Source organism: Camelus dromedarius, chromosome 10, assembly GCF_036321535.1.
Source record: "Camelus dromedarius isolate mCamDro1 chromosome 10, mCamDro1.pat, whole genome shotgun sequence".
NCBI lineage: Eukaryota > Metazoa > Chordata > Mammalia > Artiodactyla > Camelidae > Camelus > Camelus dromedarius.
The window spans coordinates 36028673-36047292 of record NC_087445.1 but is presented as its reverse complement, the minus strand read 5'-3'; the positions used below and the strand labels follow the sequence as shown (position 1 = coordinate 36047292).

The following is an 18620-nucleotide window of genomic DNA, read 5'->3' as shown; positions in this document are numbered from 1 at the left end:
GGTGGGGCTGAGCTGTAAAGGCTCCTTTGAAAACATGGCAGGAATTTAAAGAAAGCTTGACAAATCCAAGCCTTTTATGTCTAGTTGGCAGTTCCTTTCCAGGGAAGTTTGCTTAAGGCTGAAATGTTCCTTCAGTGTGTGCAGCTTTCTCCTCTCTCCCCGCCCCCTGGCCCCCCAAGGCCGGGCTGTTCACCCAATTCTCACTGTGTTTTCCTTTGCTCTCTGTGTTCTAGTCTCCATCTCCAGGCAGTTCCTCACCCCTGGGTGCAGAGTCTTCGAGCACTCCCCTTCATCCCAGTGACCCCGCGGACGCCTCCACAAATAAAGAGGTAGGGTACCACCTTGTTCCAAAAGCCACCATTCCATTATGTTTTGTTTTGTTTTTTATTGAAGCATAGTTGACTTACAATGTTGTGTTAGTTTCTGGTGTACAGCACGGTGATTCAGTTATATAGATATATATGTGTGTGTGTGTGTATATATATATGCTTTTTCATATTCTTTTTCATTATAGATTATTACAAGATACTGAATACAGTTCACTGTGCTATATGGTGTAGGACCTGGTTGTTTATCTATTTTATAACCCATTATGTTTTATTCTAATTCTGGTTTATGCTCTCCAGTCTCCCACAGAGCTGCCGACCCAAATTACCCTGGGGAGAAAAATTCTTATCTCTCCAGTGTGGAATTCGGTGATTAAAGCCATGCCATCCAATTTGATAGCCACTAGCCACAGGCGTCTATTTTACTTCACAAATAAAGTGAAAACTTTACTTCCCCGGGCACACCAGCCATTCCACGTGCTCAGCAGCCTGACTACCTGACTAGTGGCTGTTGCCCTGGAAGCAGAGATTATAGAACATTACAGAATGTTTGACTGCAGGAAGTGCTCTTAGACATTACACATCAAAAACTCTGTTCAGCATCCTTTCTCATCGTGTTACGAGCCTCGATATGTGGCATTACAGTTGCTTTGGGGTTTGGAAAATGCCCTGGTTTCTTAAATACTCATTTATTTCAGGCCCAAGTGAAATATCTTTCATGACAACAGGGTGACCACTTGTCTTGGTTTCCCTGGGGTAGTTCCAGTTCACACCTGTTTTCCAAGCAATGCATGTGGCAAACACCAGTTTCTCACTTTCTGAAGCAGTGCTGTCCAGGAGAACGTTCTACAGCGTTGGAAGTGTTCTACTTCTGTGCTGTCCTGTGTGGTCATCACTAGCCACGTGTACCTAGCAAGCCCTTAAAATATAGCCAGTGGGATCTAGGAACTGAATTCTGCACTTTATTTCCATTTAACTCATTTAAATAGCTGTGTGTGGTGTAGCCCTAAAGTGTCACTTTGGAGGACAAATCACATGGTCACCTAACTGATGGAGGCCACGCTGAGCTCCAGTAGAGAATATTTAAGAGACAAGATGCTGCTTGCTCCCACTAGGGTTTCTGGGACTAGAAAAAGGCAGGTATTTTTCAGTGGGAGGAGCCATTGCGTTCTCCAGCACCCGTTGTCCTTTTATACCCAGCTAACTGCCACTCGTGTCTACTTACAGACTAGGGTCAAGTAGACACTGGCCTGCACCATAATCCGTGTGTGGGCTCCGTTCACTCTAAATATAGATGCTGCCTCCTCAACACTGAGGATAGGCATTAAAGAGCGAAAGCACGTAATAAATGAGTCTCATTTTCCTTCCTTTTGCTAATAATTTTATGTTCAGTTCAACAAAAGAAAGCAATCTCCATTTTAATCTGAGTGGCAGATCGCTTCCAAAGGGGGCCTTAGTTAAAATTTACTGTTAAAGTGTCATTGAATACATACATTTTCCATTAAATATGCATACAGGGATAGTATTTTTTATTAATCTGTTCATATGAAACCATACAAACATAAGGAGACCTTCTCTGAAATGACACCAGCATTAGAATTTAGATTTGAAATATACTTTGTCCTTCTCTGATCTTGATCCTCAGTCCACTGGCACAGGAGAAATGGGGTTACAGTTTCTGCTGGCCCTGTATCCCACAATTTCACCTTATACTTTATTCATAACCCATGGATCAGTGAGAACAAATGGCAAGAAGCCATCGTGATAATAACAGTAATGGAAATTACCATTACTTGAGCATTTATGGTGTTCAGGCATCAGGCCAAGCAAATTACATAGTATCTCATTTAATCCTTAAAATTATTCTGTGACGTAGGAATTATTGTCCTCATTTGTTAATGGAGGAAGCTTAGAGGTTGAGTAACTTACCTGAGGCCCCAGATCTCACAAGTGGTGGCGCCAGGTTTTGAATCCTGAGCTCTCAAAAGCCTGTGCTCTTAACACCAGAATCTGCTGTCCCTGAGATGAGGAGTACTTGCAGGTCACACACTGTACAGACAAGGTGGCTTGTATGTCACTGTTCCAATTTTCAGGCCCCCAGGTTCTGCATACAGTTTGTGTGACCTCCTGGAACATCCCAAAGATTTGGTCTTTATCTTCTTGAATGTGGCTCTATTAATTCTTTAATGTTAGGGATCAACTAATGTTCATCTCTGTCCACATATGAGAAAACAAAGGGCTAATCAGACATCTGAATATTCAGCATTTGATTATTCATCAGATGTAATAAGCAAGGCAAATTTGTTAGTTTTTCGGTTCCTACAGGACTTGGCACATGTTTCTGCATATCTTTAGAAATAATGATGAAAATCCTCTTTGTGTGCAGTAATTAGAGATTCTTTCATTTCACAAAACTCTTTCTTTAAAAAGAAAAATTTACTACCCTAGAGACTAAAGAAAGCCAGTCATGAGCTCATGAATAGAGAAGTGAATGTACCAAATGCCCTCTGTGGTGGCTCTAAATAAAACAACAGCTTTCAGAACTATAGACTAATGCAATTTTTTTGTAGCTTCTGCTAAAATCTGGACAGTGTCCTTGAGATTAACATTCAGAAAAGTACCCTAAGTGCCCAAGAAAATCTGAATTGGCTTCTTGGATGTACCTGGAGGCTAAATCATTTTGATTAAACAAAGGAAAACCATCATTACCCCTAGATGCTGAGGGCAGGGATGGGGAAATGGTTGGGGAATAATAATCTGAAAGTTTGTGACCCTCACTCCTGAAGAAGCTAACTTTCATCTGCATACCATGAATTCATGGATTTTTTTTCTTTAAACCAACAGAATTTAAGCCAAGAGGCCCTCCACTGGGTCTGTCTTGTCACTTGGGTAAATTGAAAGTAAAATTAATGTAAAGCACCACTGAAATTGGAGTTCTCGTTCCGCTTAACCACATATCTTAGCTTTCACTAGGTGTGCATTTTTCCATAAATGCATTAGCAGCCAGTAACCTTTCATTCCCGGTGGATTTGTGTCCTTAGTTTCTGTAAAAGTGATCCTTTCTGAAACCCAAAACCCACCCTCTGTGTGAGGAACCCTTTCATCCCAGTGGGCACATCTGCAGCAGGTGTACTGAGATTGCCCTGCGTGGGGTATTGTGTGATTAGTGTTGGATTCTTGTCATTGTCCTGAATTAAGCAGAGTCTGAAAATCAGGTTTGACTGCCTCCAGTTTTTCACATAACAACACTGCTATTTTTTTTGAATGTCATACACAGATTAACTCATTAATCATCCCTTTGCTATTCCCATCTTCCAAGTGAAGAACACTATAAAGTGCTGTGATACGGAGTTGCTTCCCATGATATCCCAGCCGTCACCCAGGGCCCTTCACTCTGCCAGCCCACAAGGCACCCCATAGTGTGCCATCCATTCAAGTCAACCCATAGAGTAGCTGTGTTGTCTTCTTCTGAAAGGCACATATTTAAATGATCACCTAACACCTGGTAGCTTCTTAGCAATGAAAATCTCTAGGCTTTCTGAGGGTAACCTTTGGCCATGCAAACCCTAATTTTGCCCATTTTAGGGACTCTTGTGTTTTACCTTAGCTTTCCACTCCTGCAATGCTCACATCACCCTGCTCCAGACATACCAGCTGCAAATTCTGTTACTGGTTGAAGCAGGAAAGAATTATCTACTCTTAGTCCACTCAGAGTTATCTCTAGGACAGTCGTGTTAGTTGTGAAAGGAACCAAGTGGTAAGTATTACTCCTCTGAGAGCTAGCATTTTAAGTGCCATCCAGTCAGGTTCTAGAAGGTTTCTAGCTGATTATATCCACTTCCAAGGATGCTATTGGGAGTCTGACCTTTTTCTGTGAGGTGTTACTTAATATAAGAAATTCCAAGGTTTTTAAATGACTTCTTTGTTTATTGTGTTCTTATTTTAAGGTAACACACAATAATGACTTATGTAATGGAATTTTTTAACTGAAATAAATCAGTAAGAGATGAAAGGGAGAGATTAAAAACTTGCAGCCATTTTTAGCACAGTGAGAGATCAGTGCAGCAAAGTGGAATAAAATTCTCCAAGCGAATTCTTAATTTTAACATATAATCATTTCGTTGGTGCTTTTGCTAATCAGCAGTTTCTCACTCAGACACCCAGATTCTTAAGAATACAAACTGAGCCCTTTTTATTGCTATTACTGATTATGAATTTTGGTCCATGATTTAGTCTTTAAGATGACAGACATCTCTCTGATTGTGGAAGGCAGGATTTTCAGATTATCTAAAATATGAATGGATGGTTCTGGGCTTTGAGTGACCTTTAACAATAAATGTGTATGTTTATTCACACTTTACTTTCTGTAGCCAAAAACGGTTGACAGCTGGTTAATATCTGCCATTGGTGATGTATTTATTTTTCAAGTCGTGTGGATGGTTGTGTTAATACATTTTTCATCATGCTTTGCCCTTTTTGAAACCTCTTTGTCTTAATTACAGTCAAGAAAAAGCTTGGCTTCATTCCCAACCTACGTTGAAGGTAAGAACTGAAAAGGAAATATTGAACACTGAGTCGTTCATGAATCTTTTAGCATTTGAAGCCCTGGGCCATGAAATGCTAGTGGGGAAGAAAGGCCACAAAGTCGCTTATTCATTGTCTTAAGTCTTAGAATCTTAGATTAAAAGAACAATAGCTGTGACCCTCTCAAGACCCTGCTCCCTGCCTTTGCTGATTCCATCCGGGAGACTCTGCGGCTAGAGTGAGGCTAGAGTGAGGCTGGTGTGAGGCTGGGGGCTTTGCCCAGCCTAGAACTGGCCACAGTGAATTCAAAATCCAACAAGCTCCCTTACCTGTGGTCCGGTGCACCTCTTGAATCCCTCAAGGACCATTCAGGTGGGAAGGAGGTTTAACTAAGGGAGAAGTTTGGGTTCTCTTCACTTAAAAAAAATTTTTAAAAGACCTTCCCAATAATTCCTGTCTCTTGCTTGGATGAGCTAGTAACAGTAACGTCAAGTACTTACTCTCTGCCAGGTACTGTTCTAAGCACTTTCCGTGTAATAACTGATTGAACCCTCCTGTCGATCTTGTAAAGTGGGTTTGAGTGTTATCTCCATGTTGTGCATGAGAGAGCTGAGACATGGAGGGCGTGCACAACTTTCCCAGGGTCCCTCAGAGGAGCAGAGCAAAGCCACGAACCAGCAGTGTGACCCCACAGTTGTCCCTGTAATCTATTTTGTATGCAGGGCTGCCACTCAGGTTATTCCCTGCACAGGGGCATCCTATTAGCAGGCCAGGTGGGGCCGGACGCCATCCAGGCTTGGCACCCAGCTTGAGGTCAGACCACACAAATGGGTCAGTGCCACTGACTCTCTACCAGGGAGGATGGCAGATGATCTGGGGGCAGGGTGCACTGTCATTTCCTTGAAGAAGGATTTTCTGGGAGCCAGAGGATGCCCAGACAGCATTTTTGGCCTTTGAAGCCTGTGTGTGAATAGTCAGTGTGTTCCACTGCTCAAGAATGAACTACTTGGACTCATAAACCTTCCTGAACCCTTGGGCTTGAAGCCCAGACAAGCTCATAGGTTCGGTTTTTACCCAAGTTTCTTTCTTGAGTAACCTGGAAATTATTTGCACCATTTTTGCAAAGCTCCAAAACTCCACAAGAACACCTTGGGGAGTTTTCAGATGTTTGGAAACTATTCTTCTTCATATCCATTCCTCCAGGCCTAGAGGTTTTCAAGCTCAGCATTGACATGAGTGTGAAGATATACTGTGTGTGCTTGTTCACCTGCAGAGCAACACACAGGCATCGCTGACGGGGAAAGCCTGCGATTCCTTGATTTAGGACCATTATAGCTTCAATTTTTTTTTTAACTTTTAAAAGAATACGCTAGCACTGACCCTAAAATGAGCTTAGGAAACGAGGGCTTTTTTTGTGAGTGTTATACGGTGACATTTGATTCTAGTCAGTTTCCGTGGAGGATAATTGACATAAGGTCATATCTTGAATTTATATGTGTTTAGGTCCAATATTTCTCTTGGCTGCTTGACATTTATACAGCCATTTAAATATTATCTGGGTTGCTCTTAAACATATCTGCATATCTATACTTACTGTGGTCGAAGAGAGACCCTTTTCAGTAACTAGAGCTAAATTCAGTGATGAATATATGATATTGGGAGTTCTGTAGAGAAGATATTTCATTTTTGTTCTCTTAACATTCATTATTTTCCCCAAATAAATAAGTAAAAGTTTCTTAAAAGTTGCTGTCCCAGATGAGATCTCTTTTTTCTCAGTCGCTGGTTGGCAAAAATGATTATGTTTATATAATGTTGTGAACCCATTTACAAGGCATAGGGTGGGCCCAAGCTTGTCCACATATGATTTTATTTAGACAGTGCTTCCCTGCTATACGACAAATGTTGTACATTGGAAATGACCTGAATCCTTCTCACATCTATAAAAGTTTCAGGGTAGAAAGCACGTGGCTGCTGAGAACCTTGTAAATGACTAGTATGTAGTGGAGGCAGGTTTGTCTGGGTACCATTCAATGTTTGCCCAGAAGTCCTTCTCAGAAAGACTGAGAATCGAAAAAATAAACAGGTTTCCTTATTTAATTACTACATAGATCCTTTGTGAACACGGCCTTTTGTAAAACATTGTTAATTTCTTTTTTTCCACCACCACTTTGGTTTTAGGGAAGGGAATAGATTGTTTTAGGTCTGTACCCTGATAAGTAGCTTATTCTGGGAAGCAGCTGTTAAGCTCAAGATGAGCTTGATGTGTAAGGATAAAAATAAAAGCCATTTCAGATTAGCTCTCCAAGAGGAAAAAGCAAATTGTTTCCATTTCAAGTTATCTAATTTGAAACCCTGAAGTTTTAGCAGTGGGCTTTAAGGAAAATATATACGTTTCCATTTTGTAGAATTAAAATGCCTTTCTTAGTGCGTCTGTTGGAAAGTTATATGTTAGCCCCAAACATGTTTTAATTTCCAGTAGGATTTACAAGTGATTGTGGTTAGAATCAGATGCCCCCAATTTAAAATATTTAAAGTTTGATTTAAAAGTCTGGTCAATGAGAACAGAAAATTCGGATTTCCCTTGGAATTGATATATGTGTGGATGCAGGCTGGGAACAATATAGCCTGTAAGTCGGGGAGGTTGACAGCATTAGACCACGGCTTTGGGGTAATATCTCTCTTACAGAATTGAGGTCAGAGGCCATTATAGGAATCCAAGCAATCTGAAACCCATGCCCATTTTTCTGATTTATAAAATTTGTTTCTCCCATTATGAATAAAATAAATGGGGGGTGGGGAACATGAATGGGTGGCCGGTAAAGGAATGGCTGTGAAACGAAGTTTTCTAATAAGACAGCCTTCTGCTCACCCAAGCGTGTGTCCAGCAAACATTTATTTGATACCCACTGGGTGACCGATACTGACTAGACACAGGAGAGCCAGAGACAAATGTGACGTGCTCTTTGCCCTCAAAGAGCTCACAGTCTAACAGATGAAACAATATCCTTTATCCCTGAATTTTGTTTAATGTTTAAATATTCACACTGCTTCTCACAGTAAATGGACCTAAGAAGTAATTGTTCCTTCTATTTGAAAACGAGGGCTGAGTGAAGGTAGACCAGAGGGATGCCTTAGATTAGCAGGAGGTGGCACCTACTCTGGGGTCCCTAGAACTGGCCCACCTGTGCTAGTGCCGAGCAGCAGGGGAGAGGTGGCTTGGATGGGGACATGGCAGTGGCCTCTCTTACCACCGTGGCTCTGTGTGTGTTACAGTTCCTGGACCCTGTGACCCCGAGGACTTGATCGATGGAATCATTTTTGCTGCCAATTACCTCGGCTCCACCCAGCTGCTCTCAGACAAAACTCCCTCCAAAAACGTGCGCATGATGCAGGCACAGGAGGCAGTGAGCAGGATCAAGGTGAGGGGCGCTGTGTGCTCCAAGGGGGCGGTGGCAGGTGTGGGCCCCTGAGCCGTCCACAGGGGGCACCTCACCCCTCGTGGATCTAGTCCCGAGTTTAGAAGAGAGTAGACGGAAGTGACATGGCAAGCGGTGCTCATGTACCTGCTAACAGTCCTAACAGGAGAAAGGTTTCCAAAGTGTGCTGGAGTCTTGATGTATAAGTACCATGTATTTTGGTTGTCCTTAGTGGCCAGTCTTGAGGAGAAAGTACATATGATCGCAGCTTAGAAAAGTTGAGATGATGCGGAAGGACAGTGTTTAAGTGTCGTAGTTCCAACATGAGAGCTGTGTCACTGCACTTCCAGTGGCAGGTGGAGATCGGTGACTGAAACATTTGTGTTACAGTGTGACGCAAACTGTGTCTCACTGCTTTTGAACTGGTTGATCCCATTCAAGCCAGATGGAACTGGCTTGCTTCACAGAAGGCAAACCATTTGATCAAATCTACCCTGGCTAGTCTGAACCACATCAGTGAAAGGCTAACCTAGTTCAAACCAGTCATAACCTGTCTGGATCTGTTGTGTCAAGATTTAAAAGGAGCGAGCCTGTTTGCTCCCTGAAGAACGACTTTTGTCTAGTTGAAATCATTCACAGCTAGTTTGAACCAGCCAGAACTGGTTGGATTGCATTGGAAATGCAGAGCTCTAGAACTTTCACCCTGATGCCAATACCACCTAGAATTATGGACAAGCCCAGGGTGATAGGGACCCTTAGGTGGCACCATGTGGTTCGTGTGCCATGGAGTGCCGCCAGCACCTTGGGCCAGAACAAAGCAACTGTCTGCCCTGAAAAAGGTCCTGAAGATGCCTGAGACCAAAAACTGCGTGTTGCTTTGAGATGAGTTTTCCCGAGGTTCTGTCGATTGGCTCCTGACGGGTAGCCCTTGACGCCTGCAGATAGTCTCTCTGCCCTTCCGCTGCCCTGCGACATGTGTGAGGGGGGACCAGTCACCTGAGTGCAGAGCAGCCCGCGGGGAGGACTCCCGCACCCCCGGACCACACCCACCCAGGGCCACGTGTACTGTGCGTGGTGCCTTCTGACTTCCACAGTGGTTTCTGAGAGTGTTCTTTCTCCAGCAGCCTGATGAGAAACCAGAAAGTTTACTCTGAAGCTTCAGAGGATTGGTATCCAGAAGTTCCACAGGTCATTTGAACAAAAAATTTGATGTCTTTGTCAATCAAAACCAGCGAGACAGTGGCTCTCTGATTATAAATCCATGTTAGACCTGCCTAGAGCAGAGTAAGCATCAGGAAAGCATGTATTTATTTTAACAGCAAATTACTGTAGTGTGAGGAATTCATTACAGTGCGGTAAGATTCAATGGTTGCATTTCATTTATAAGTATCATTTTATGGTGTGTTTCTATGCATCTGAAGGAACTGTTGCCTGTCATTAAATATTTTCTGCCTCGTGTTCCTTTTACATCCATTTAAATGGCTGTCAGATTGTTTGCCTTTATACCCAGCCTGATGCTTTTTCAAATCGTAAGTGGAGAAGGCTGCATGCATTTAGAACCCACAGTTTATTTCTGTGCCCCTAGAAAGTTAGCGATTGTGCACAGGGAACTGAGGGGCCAAGAGAATTTCTCCATGTTACTCGGGCGGTCTCAGGAGGGGCGTGTGCCACGTGCTTAGCATCCCCTCCTTCTCTGAGGGAGGCGGTGCCACTCTTTTTCCTCAAGAGAAGCTGACCTTTCAGGAATGAGTTACTCTAGGCCACCTCTAGAGGGATGCAGAGCAGAATCAGGCTATAGGTATTTTATCGCCACGTCCCTCCAGGGAGGAAGGGGCCAAAAAAGCTTTGTGGATTTCTTTGGAAATCCATTTAGAAATAATACCCTCACCACAAACTGATGAGTAATTTCTGGCTTGGTGTTTCCACCTACAAAGAGAGAGAGGAATTCCCCTCTTTCTTTTTCTGATTCCTCTTCCTCCCTCCCCACGGGGATCCCACCATGCCCCTCTCTTTCCTCTGCCTCCATTGTTTGTACGACCCGGCGATGTGAGTGAGACCCACCTCGCCAGGCGTCCAGCTGTGGCCGTCTGTGTGTTTGTGATGCCCCCTCTCTAAGCAAGCACTCAACCTGACACTCGGGTTTCCACTTCAAAGCAGGCTTTAATTTCGGGTCTGTCCATCGATGACAGAGTGTTTGTCACTCACATAGCACCAAGTGTGGACTGGAATTAAATAGTGATATTGGATTTATACTTGGAGTCTTAAGAATTACAATCCTCTTAATCTAACAAAGACCTTGTAGATACATTTGCCTAGGTGGGGAGAGAATTTGGAGTTCTGGTTTAGCTAGATATGAATTTGGCTCAAACAGCAAACTGTCCTTGTGCAGGATCCTGTGATAGGCATCTCAGGAGATAAAAATCAGCCCAGACCCAGTCCTTGACCCTGAGAAACATGCAGTCTAATAAGGGAGGCAAGAGGGGTGTTTAGGTAACAATAACACTAGGCAGGCTGAGGAATCTGAAATTAAAAGACGTTTCCATCTAGCAAAAATGTAGGAAATAAGGTGCGTCTGAATGCAGTAGCAGAATTAGAGGACATCTGTCATTTTTGTAAAGTTTTTTTTTTTTTCATCTTTGCATCTTCTCTAACGTATCCTTTCTGGCTTTTGTTCATCATTTTTGAGAGGTAGCCATATCCTTCCAGGAAGCCCCCATATGATTCAGAAATTTTCTCAAAGTGGGGATCCCCAGTCAGCAGCAGCCCCTGGGAATTTGTTTAAAATGCAGATTCTGAGGCTCCGCCCCTGTCAGAAACTCATGGGGGTGGAGCCCAGGAATCTGTCCTGGGAGCTTCTGTCCTCCAGCTGTGCCGGCACGTTCCAGTCAAGCCAAGGGCTTCTCAGTGATGGGGCTCCTTTGGCAAATAAGCTCAAGAAATGCCGCAGAACAGACCTTTCTGGATATTTGCCACGTACGTTTTCCTGTTAAAGGCTCTGAGAAGTCCTGCCCTAAGGAGATTTAATTCAGTCTGTTTAACCGGACGCTTCCACAATTACTTGAATGCAGAATACATTACTGTGATACCGCATAGTCTTGGTGATAGGACTGTCTTAAACCTGTTTTAGGAAAAACTTCTGGAGAGAACTTTGCCCTCCATACTGTCAGTCTCTAAAGCGCCCGAGGCAGACACCCACTTCCCCCAGCCCCCAGTGTGGGAACCATGCCTTAACCCTCCCTAGAGAGCCAAGCTTGAAGCCCATGCAGCTCCCTCACTTGCCTGCCTTTCTCTCCCTGCATCTCCATGCTCCATTCCACCCTCATTCCCACCTCGTTCTCTGCTCTTCGCCTGGAAGGCGGGGGGTACCTACTGACCGCTGCCTGAGCAACAGAAACTGCTTCGTGTCCATGCAGAGTGTGGTATATGGGTCTCCATTTTCTTTATACATTTATGAAGCTCACAAATAGCATTTGATTTTTGGGGGGGTCCATACGTTTTTGTAAGAAGCATTCATTATCAAATATTCTTATATCTGTCTTTACTAGCCTGCCCCAAAAGATGAGGGTTTTTTTTCATTCTTTTATGGAAACATTTTCTTTAAGTGTTAAATATTATGTTTTAATTGTAGATTAAAATTTCTATCCATGTAGCTTTGTCTAAGCCATCTGATTTCCCATCTGACTTAAAAGAAGTTGATGGTTGATAAAGAAGATACTGGCACTTAGAATAGACCCTTCATGTACATGATCTCATTTATGCCTCCACGTGGAGGGGGTGGGGAGTCTCGTGAGGTGGGTATTATTAACTCCATTTTACAGACAGACTGAGGGATTTATAGAGGAGAAACTTGTCCAGATGGCACAAGAGCAATTTAGAATGTAGAGTGAGAATTCCAGGGTTTGAATATCTGTTCTGCCACTTAATAGCTGTGTGACCTTGGGCAAGTTAATTAGCCTCTCTGTGCCTCGATTACCTCTTCTGAAAGATGAGGGTAATGTAGCGCCTACCTCACAGAGTTGCTGTAAGCTGTTACATTGATTGATGTGAACTGCTTAGAAGGACACTGGCACATACCAAGTGCTCAGTGAATGTCAGCTGGGGAAAGAAAAGCTAGACTAGTCGGGAGGATCCCCGGCATGACTAACCTGGAGAGTCTGAAAACAGCAGGTACTCAGTACACTTTGTGGATCGAGCGATTGGACGGACAGTGCCACGTCCTTTGAACCACAGCCTGCTGGGTGGTAAGCCATAGTCAGTCTCCTAAGACACGAGGATTTCAGTGGATGTTGTCATTCCTTGCTTCAAGGTGTGTGCTGGCCTTAAGGTTCCCTTAGACCTTTCCCTGCTGCTCCAGTTTCTCCTTCTGGCCCCAATCTCATCATCATTTCCAATGTTATATCTAAATTTTTAATGCTAATTTGTTTCAGGGCACTGGAATTTCATAAGTGATTTCAAGGTGGTATTACTCTAAGTGCATAAGATATTTTTTAACTTCATAAAAATTGTCTCAGAATGCCTTCCATGAAACTCAGTTTGCCTTCTGAATCCTCTTCCTCATCACTCATTCCAGTATAAGAAACCAGAATTTGGGCATTCCATTGGTGGCAGACTTACTTTCCCTTGAAAAGGGCCCTTTCAGATCACTCTTCCCTAGAGTGGAGAATTCTGACCAGTAGCTGTTAGGTTTGGGTATCAAATAATGAAATTGGTGCATTACTGCCATATCCTTTCAGGGGAGGTAGGAAAAGACAGGCAGATCAGACGCTCACATCAGTCATCTGTCTTGAGGATTCTAAGTGGTGCGGATCAGAACACCCCCAGCAGGACTCTCAGATTCCACCCAGGAACCTCTGTGCCGTGGCATCAGGACCACTCCTCAGAGGCGGAAATAATCCCACTATCACGTGCAGCAGTTAGGATAACGCTTGCAGTTGCTGCCTTCAGACTTTTCCAGAGAAGACTGTTGACCATGAACTCCTGACCACCAGTAAGAGCCGTGGGGTGGCTGTGTGGGAGCGGGGCTGTCCGAGTTTCCTAGCTGCACCAGAGATGAGCTGTGTGGTGTTTGGATGGCTGATGCATCCAGTTTCTTCACGATGAGGTAGCACAGACCACACATCTTAGTTAGTAATGAAGTAGTGCTGTGCTGCTGAGAGCAAGAGCTTTGCTACCAGGTGAGTACCGAGCAGCACAGGGAGCAGTTAGTTCTTCCTGCGCCCCACCCCCAGCACCATGACGGTGCCCACGGTTTGGCCATCAACTCACCATGATTTGCGCAAGATCTGTGTATACATAGTATTCAAAGCCGAGAGATTGCATCCTGATGTAGGTAAATTACAACCATCTAACATCATAATCATATAAGAGCAAACACAAATAGAGTGCTTATAATGCCCAGGCACTGTTCTGACACTGTGGTCTATACAGTAGACATTTCAACAACACAGGTCCTCTTAAATGCGGGTTTTTTCTGATAGTAAATACTACAGAGCTGTACGGCCTGAGACTGCTTGAATCCAAGGACGCAGCACTGTGGATACAAAGGAAGCGAACTGCATATACAGAGGGCCAACTCTAAGTTACATGGGGACTTCTGACTCTGCAACAGGTGGCACCCGTAACCCCCACATTGTTCAAGGGTCAGCTGTATATGTTTTATCCTCAGAACAGCCCAATGAAGTAGATACTGTTTTTATCCCCATTTGACAGTTGAGGAAAATGAAGCACAGAGACGTTAAATGGCTTGTTCCCAGTTACACAGCTAGTAAGTAGCAGAGCCAGCATTCAGTTTCTAAAGTCTGACCCCAGACTTTCTGCCTTTATCAACTATGCTGTCTTGACTACTACATCCATTTCTAGTTAGGGATAGACTATATTAATATTATACAAATTTAAGGCCAGAAGTAATACTAGACATAAAGAGGGAGAACAGTAAATTCAGAAATCAGTAACAAAAGGATAGTTAGGAAATCTTCAAATGTATTAAGTTAAGAACACAATTCTAAATAAGGTTCACAGAAGAGATCACAGTGGAAATTAGAACATGTTTTGAATGAAACAATAATTAAATTGCAATATATCAAAATTTGTGGAATACAGCTAAAGCAGAGATTAAGAGGAAGATTCATAGCTTTATGTAAATATATCAGGAAAGAAAAAAGTTTGGAAATCAGTGATTTAAGTTTTCATCTTATGAAGTTAGAAAAAAATCAGCAAATTCAACCCAAAGAAAGTAGAAGGAAATATAGAGGCTGAAATCACTGAAATTTGAAAACAGGCATATAGTGAAGGAAGTCAAAGAACCAAAAGTTGGTTCTTTGAAAACATCATTTGCAGTTAAGTATGAGAAGCACTTCAGTACATTTCCTTCCTCCTCCTGCCCCTGCCACCTACTAAATTCTGATTTAGGAGATCAGTTACAGAGTGGGATTTTTTTAAGCCAGGCTCCGTCCCACAGAGATGCTTTACGCCCCTGTTGATACTAGTTTGTCAGTTCCCTTTTCAACTTTGAGTCTCTGCAAGTTCTCTTCTAACTGTTCTCCTGTCTCTGTTTGTTCCATGCTAAGCAGATGGCCCAGAAATTAGCCAAAAGCAGGAAGAAGGTGCAGTACAAACAACGTCATCAGCTTGGTGTTATGCCTGTTTGTTTTGGTTTTTTTTTCATTTATTTATGTTTTGCCTTTTTTCTTATTTCGTGTTTTTATTTTCTGCATCCAGCAAGTTTTTGTTCAGATTTCTTTTTGAACCGCCCCCATAAGCCAATGTTTCTCAAAACTCAGTTGCCTAAAGTGGCCATTTTCTGTTGCTCATGAGTCATTTCACTTCAGAGGGACGACAGGGAGCAGATTGGGGATGCCAAGTGAGTCCTACCGTAGTGTGGACGTAACCACCGTTCAGGAGCATTCCCGTGGCAGGGACTGGGGTCTGCCCAATTACAGTCATGTTTGATTTGTGGATTTGTCAGATTGCTGGATGCAAAAAAGAAAACTCGCTAATAACCACGTGTGCAGAGTGAAGCCCTAAATGAACCAGACTGATGCGCTTTTTTGGTTGTGGAGCTTCTAGGTGCTTATGAGCAACCCGTGGGACGTGGAGGCACCTGGGCTCGCTCTTAGTGGGGTGGCTCTCGGTGTGGGTACTGCTTCTGTGTTGCTGTGGTGGTGTGTGAATGTGAAGACCCTCTTACCAGAACTGCCTCCAAACACCTGGTTTGCACCTGCTGTAAACATTGTGCCTAAACACTTGAGCAGGAGCAAACTCGGACCTCCTCTAAGGTCCTGGGGTATGAGTCCATCACCCTTATTCCTTCAATCTGTTGGGCTCCAAAACCCTTGCAGAGAGCACCATTCACAATCACTGAGTCGAAACTACTGCAGAGTTACTGCCTCCAAGGGGAAAGAAGCAAAGGGGATTCTGCATTTCTCCCTGTGCTCAAACCTGTCCCCCTGCTCATCCTCTCTGTGGTCCCTTCAGCTTGGGCAGTCTGATTCTGGAGTCTGCATCGCTGTTCTGGTGACTGTGTCTCGATGCCTCTGTGTGTGAGCTAACCTTGCTCCCGTGTACCTGGGTCAGAGTAATGTATTAAGCTTTCCCTTGGTGCATTTTCTTTCTCAGGCTCCCGAAGGTGAATCTCAGCCCATGACCGAGGTAGACCTCTTCATTTCTACCCAGAGAATCAAAGTATTGAATGCCGACACGCAGGTATCAGCTGGCTCCCACCTTCCCAGGGGGTGAAACTTAGTGGCAACCAAGGGACTGTGCCCTTGTCCACAGAGCAGCTGTCCCTAGTTGCTGGCTTCCACACATTGTGCTGCTGGAGCCAGAGGGTGGGGAGAGCTTGGTAGGGGGTTTGGGGCTATTAAAGATCAAAGGAAGAAATAAACCATGGATATTGTTTGCTAGTAATTCTCTTAAGTTTTTATCAGAAGATTCATGAACTTGAACAGATTATCCTTTTAAGAAATTTTGTTTAAAGTCACACATACACACACACATAAAATATAGCCATCACATGCAGATTTTTTATATTTTAACTTCCCCACCAGAAATTCTACTGGTTGTAAAATAATTAGTTTCTTTTCACATACCAGACCACTCCCTGCTCTGGGTTACCACAAGCCAAGGGAGTTGCCCCCAGGCCTGGGTGGGGCGCGTAAATCTGTGCACTGAGTCTTTACAGTGAGCCCTGGAGCCCCCTCCCGCTGAGCGTGGACCACATTTGGCCGGGCCGTGGGGTGGCACACTCTCATGGGTCATTAGATGCGACACTAGACTTCCCATCCTCTCCCTTCTGCCTTCCAGGAGACAATGATGGACCACCCTCTGAGGACCATTTCCTACATCGCAGACATCGGGAACATCGTTGTCCTGATGGCCCGCAGGCGGATGCCCCGCTCCAATTCCCAGGAGAATATGGAAGCCTCCCACCCGTCGCAGGATGGGAAAAGGCAGTACAAGATGATCTGCCACGTCTTCGAGTCTGAGGACGTAAGGGTGGCTCCCCTACTCTCCCTCTGTGTGATCTAGGCTGCCCTTGGGTCAACAGGTTACCGCTAGTTCTTAGAACCTTAATTGTACGTGAAACAGATATTTACTGAGCACTTACTACATGTCAAATGCTGTTCTAGTGCAAAGGATATAAGGCTGAGTAAAACAGAAAAGGTACCATCATAAAGGTTGTAAAGAGACAGAAAATAGATTAATGTACTCAATATAAAACTAGGTAGTAGGAAGTTTGATAAGGAAAAATTAAACTAGGTCAAGGGATAGAGGGACAGGGGCTATTTCAGGGTGAGTGATGAACAACATCCTTTCTGAGGTGACGTTTGAGCAGAGATCTGAACAGAGTGAGAGTGAGGAAAGAGCAGGTGCAAAGGCCCTGAGGCAGGGGCCTGCTGATGTAGTTTGAGGAAAGGCAAGGAGGCAAGACACTAGAGAGAAAGTGGGAAGAATTCGGTCAGACCCACAGGGGCCTGAACAGGTCTTACCTGGTTCACTGGGGTATTTGGAAAGGACAATTCTTGGATGTGTAGGACTGCCCTTTCCTAACAGTAAAGGTAGGATCCCTGCCCCTACCCACCAAATCGCAAGAGCTCCAACCACCCACTCCCATTCCTTAGGAAAACCAGCTGCTCCTCTCTTCCCGAAGCTAGTGATTTCTCACGCCTGTGTCTCCCCGTGATAAAATCAACAGAGGAAGTCAGTGAACAACAGGGGTGGGGCCCATTCTTCCATCCATCCTTTCCCAGTTGTCCCTGGAACTGCTGTCGAGGCCACCAGGCTTCAGGCTGCATTAGCACGCGAGCTTCTCCCAAAGTTTGGCAGGCCTCGGAAATTCCCTCCCGACCAGGGATCCAGTCCTACAATGGTCTTGAACTGCAGAGCCTCCCCAGAGAGGGCCCCGTCCGTGCTGTTTACTGGGCTGATTTTTCCTCCTGCTGCAGTAGAGTAAGCTCTGTTTCTCATATTGAGCAGAGAGCCCTTATCTACTTATAGAAAACTGCCTTGGCTCCTTAGAAGGAGTGTCCATCTAGTAAATGGCCTTCCTCTGGGAAGGTAGGAGTCAGGGGCAAGCTGCTTTCCTCCAGGGAACTGGAGCTGTCATGGCTGTAGCCACAGAGGGCAGGTGCTTGTACTTTCGTACCATCCTTGACACATCTGGTTCCCTAGAGAGCAGCCCCAGGGACAGGGTCGCTGAGAAGGCAGAGCTTGCAGCATCTGTCCTGGCCATTCTCCCCACTATTCCTCTAAAACAGTGGCCAGACTTGGAAACTGGGAGAAAATGAGTTTTAGAAGGTTCTCGGAAAGTTCCAAAGGAGTTAAAATTGAAAATCTTAAGCTTCATGTGCTCTGCAGGCTGGGGAAAAGGTGGAGTTAGCACAGCTCACCAGGCATGAAGGTCCCAGCACAGTCCATCCTCTGCCACCTCCCCCTGGCTTGGCGCTTCTAAGGAGGGTGGCTCTCCCCCGGGGTCTTGTGTCTGCAGGGGACAGGACGAAGGGGAAGAGTGGGGAAGCATGAGTGGACCTGGGAATCTCGCCGCTTTGCTTCCGAAGCCCAGGACAGAAGACGTGTGTGGGCTCCAGAAGTGGGAGAGCTGGGTAGGAATCCCCTCACTGTGCGGGCGGGCTCTGCGGCTGCTGGGCGTCCAGTGTACAGTGGGTGCCGTGTGCCTCAGGTGGACGTGGTTCTCAGTAGCCTGTGCGTTTGCCAGGAGCATGCACTCATGACGGTCGGGCAGTCTGCTGGTCAGGTTCTGGGACATACATTTTTTCAGTCCGCCTGTCCACACGCATCTCTGGTGCCTGCAGCGATGCCTTGGCAGGAGGCAGGTGATGTTCCCTGATGGGACTTG

At 44.7% G+C, this 18620-nt stretch overlaps 1 protein-coding gene across 6 annotated transcripts in view; it reads left to right on the top strand.

Annotated features, from left to right (window-relative positions):
• Nucleotides 1–18620, top strand: part of APBA1 (amyloid beta precursor protein binding family A member 1) — a 210642-nt gene that overhangs the window by 173239 nt on the left and 18783 nt on the right. For 4 of the 6 annotated variants that reach the window (XM_064490261.1, XM_064490260.1, XM_064490262.1 and 1 more), the window contains 6 exons: nt 234–329; nt 4829–4868; nt 8124–8269; nt 14833–14868; nt 15881–15967; nt 16568–16753. In XM_064490261.1, the coding sequence (XP_064346331.1) occupies nt 234–329; nt 4829–4868; nt 8124–8269; nt 14833–14868; nt 15881–15967; nt 16568–16753 (591 nt within the window). The remainder of the gene's footprint in view (nt 1–233; nt 330–4828; nt 4869–8123; nt 8270–14832; nt 14869–15880; nt 15968–16567; nt 16754–18620) is intronic. The other 2 variants (XM_064490264.1, XM_064490265.1) reach the window with 2 other exon arrangements.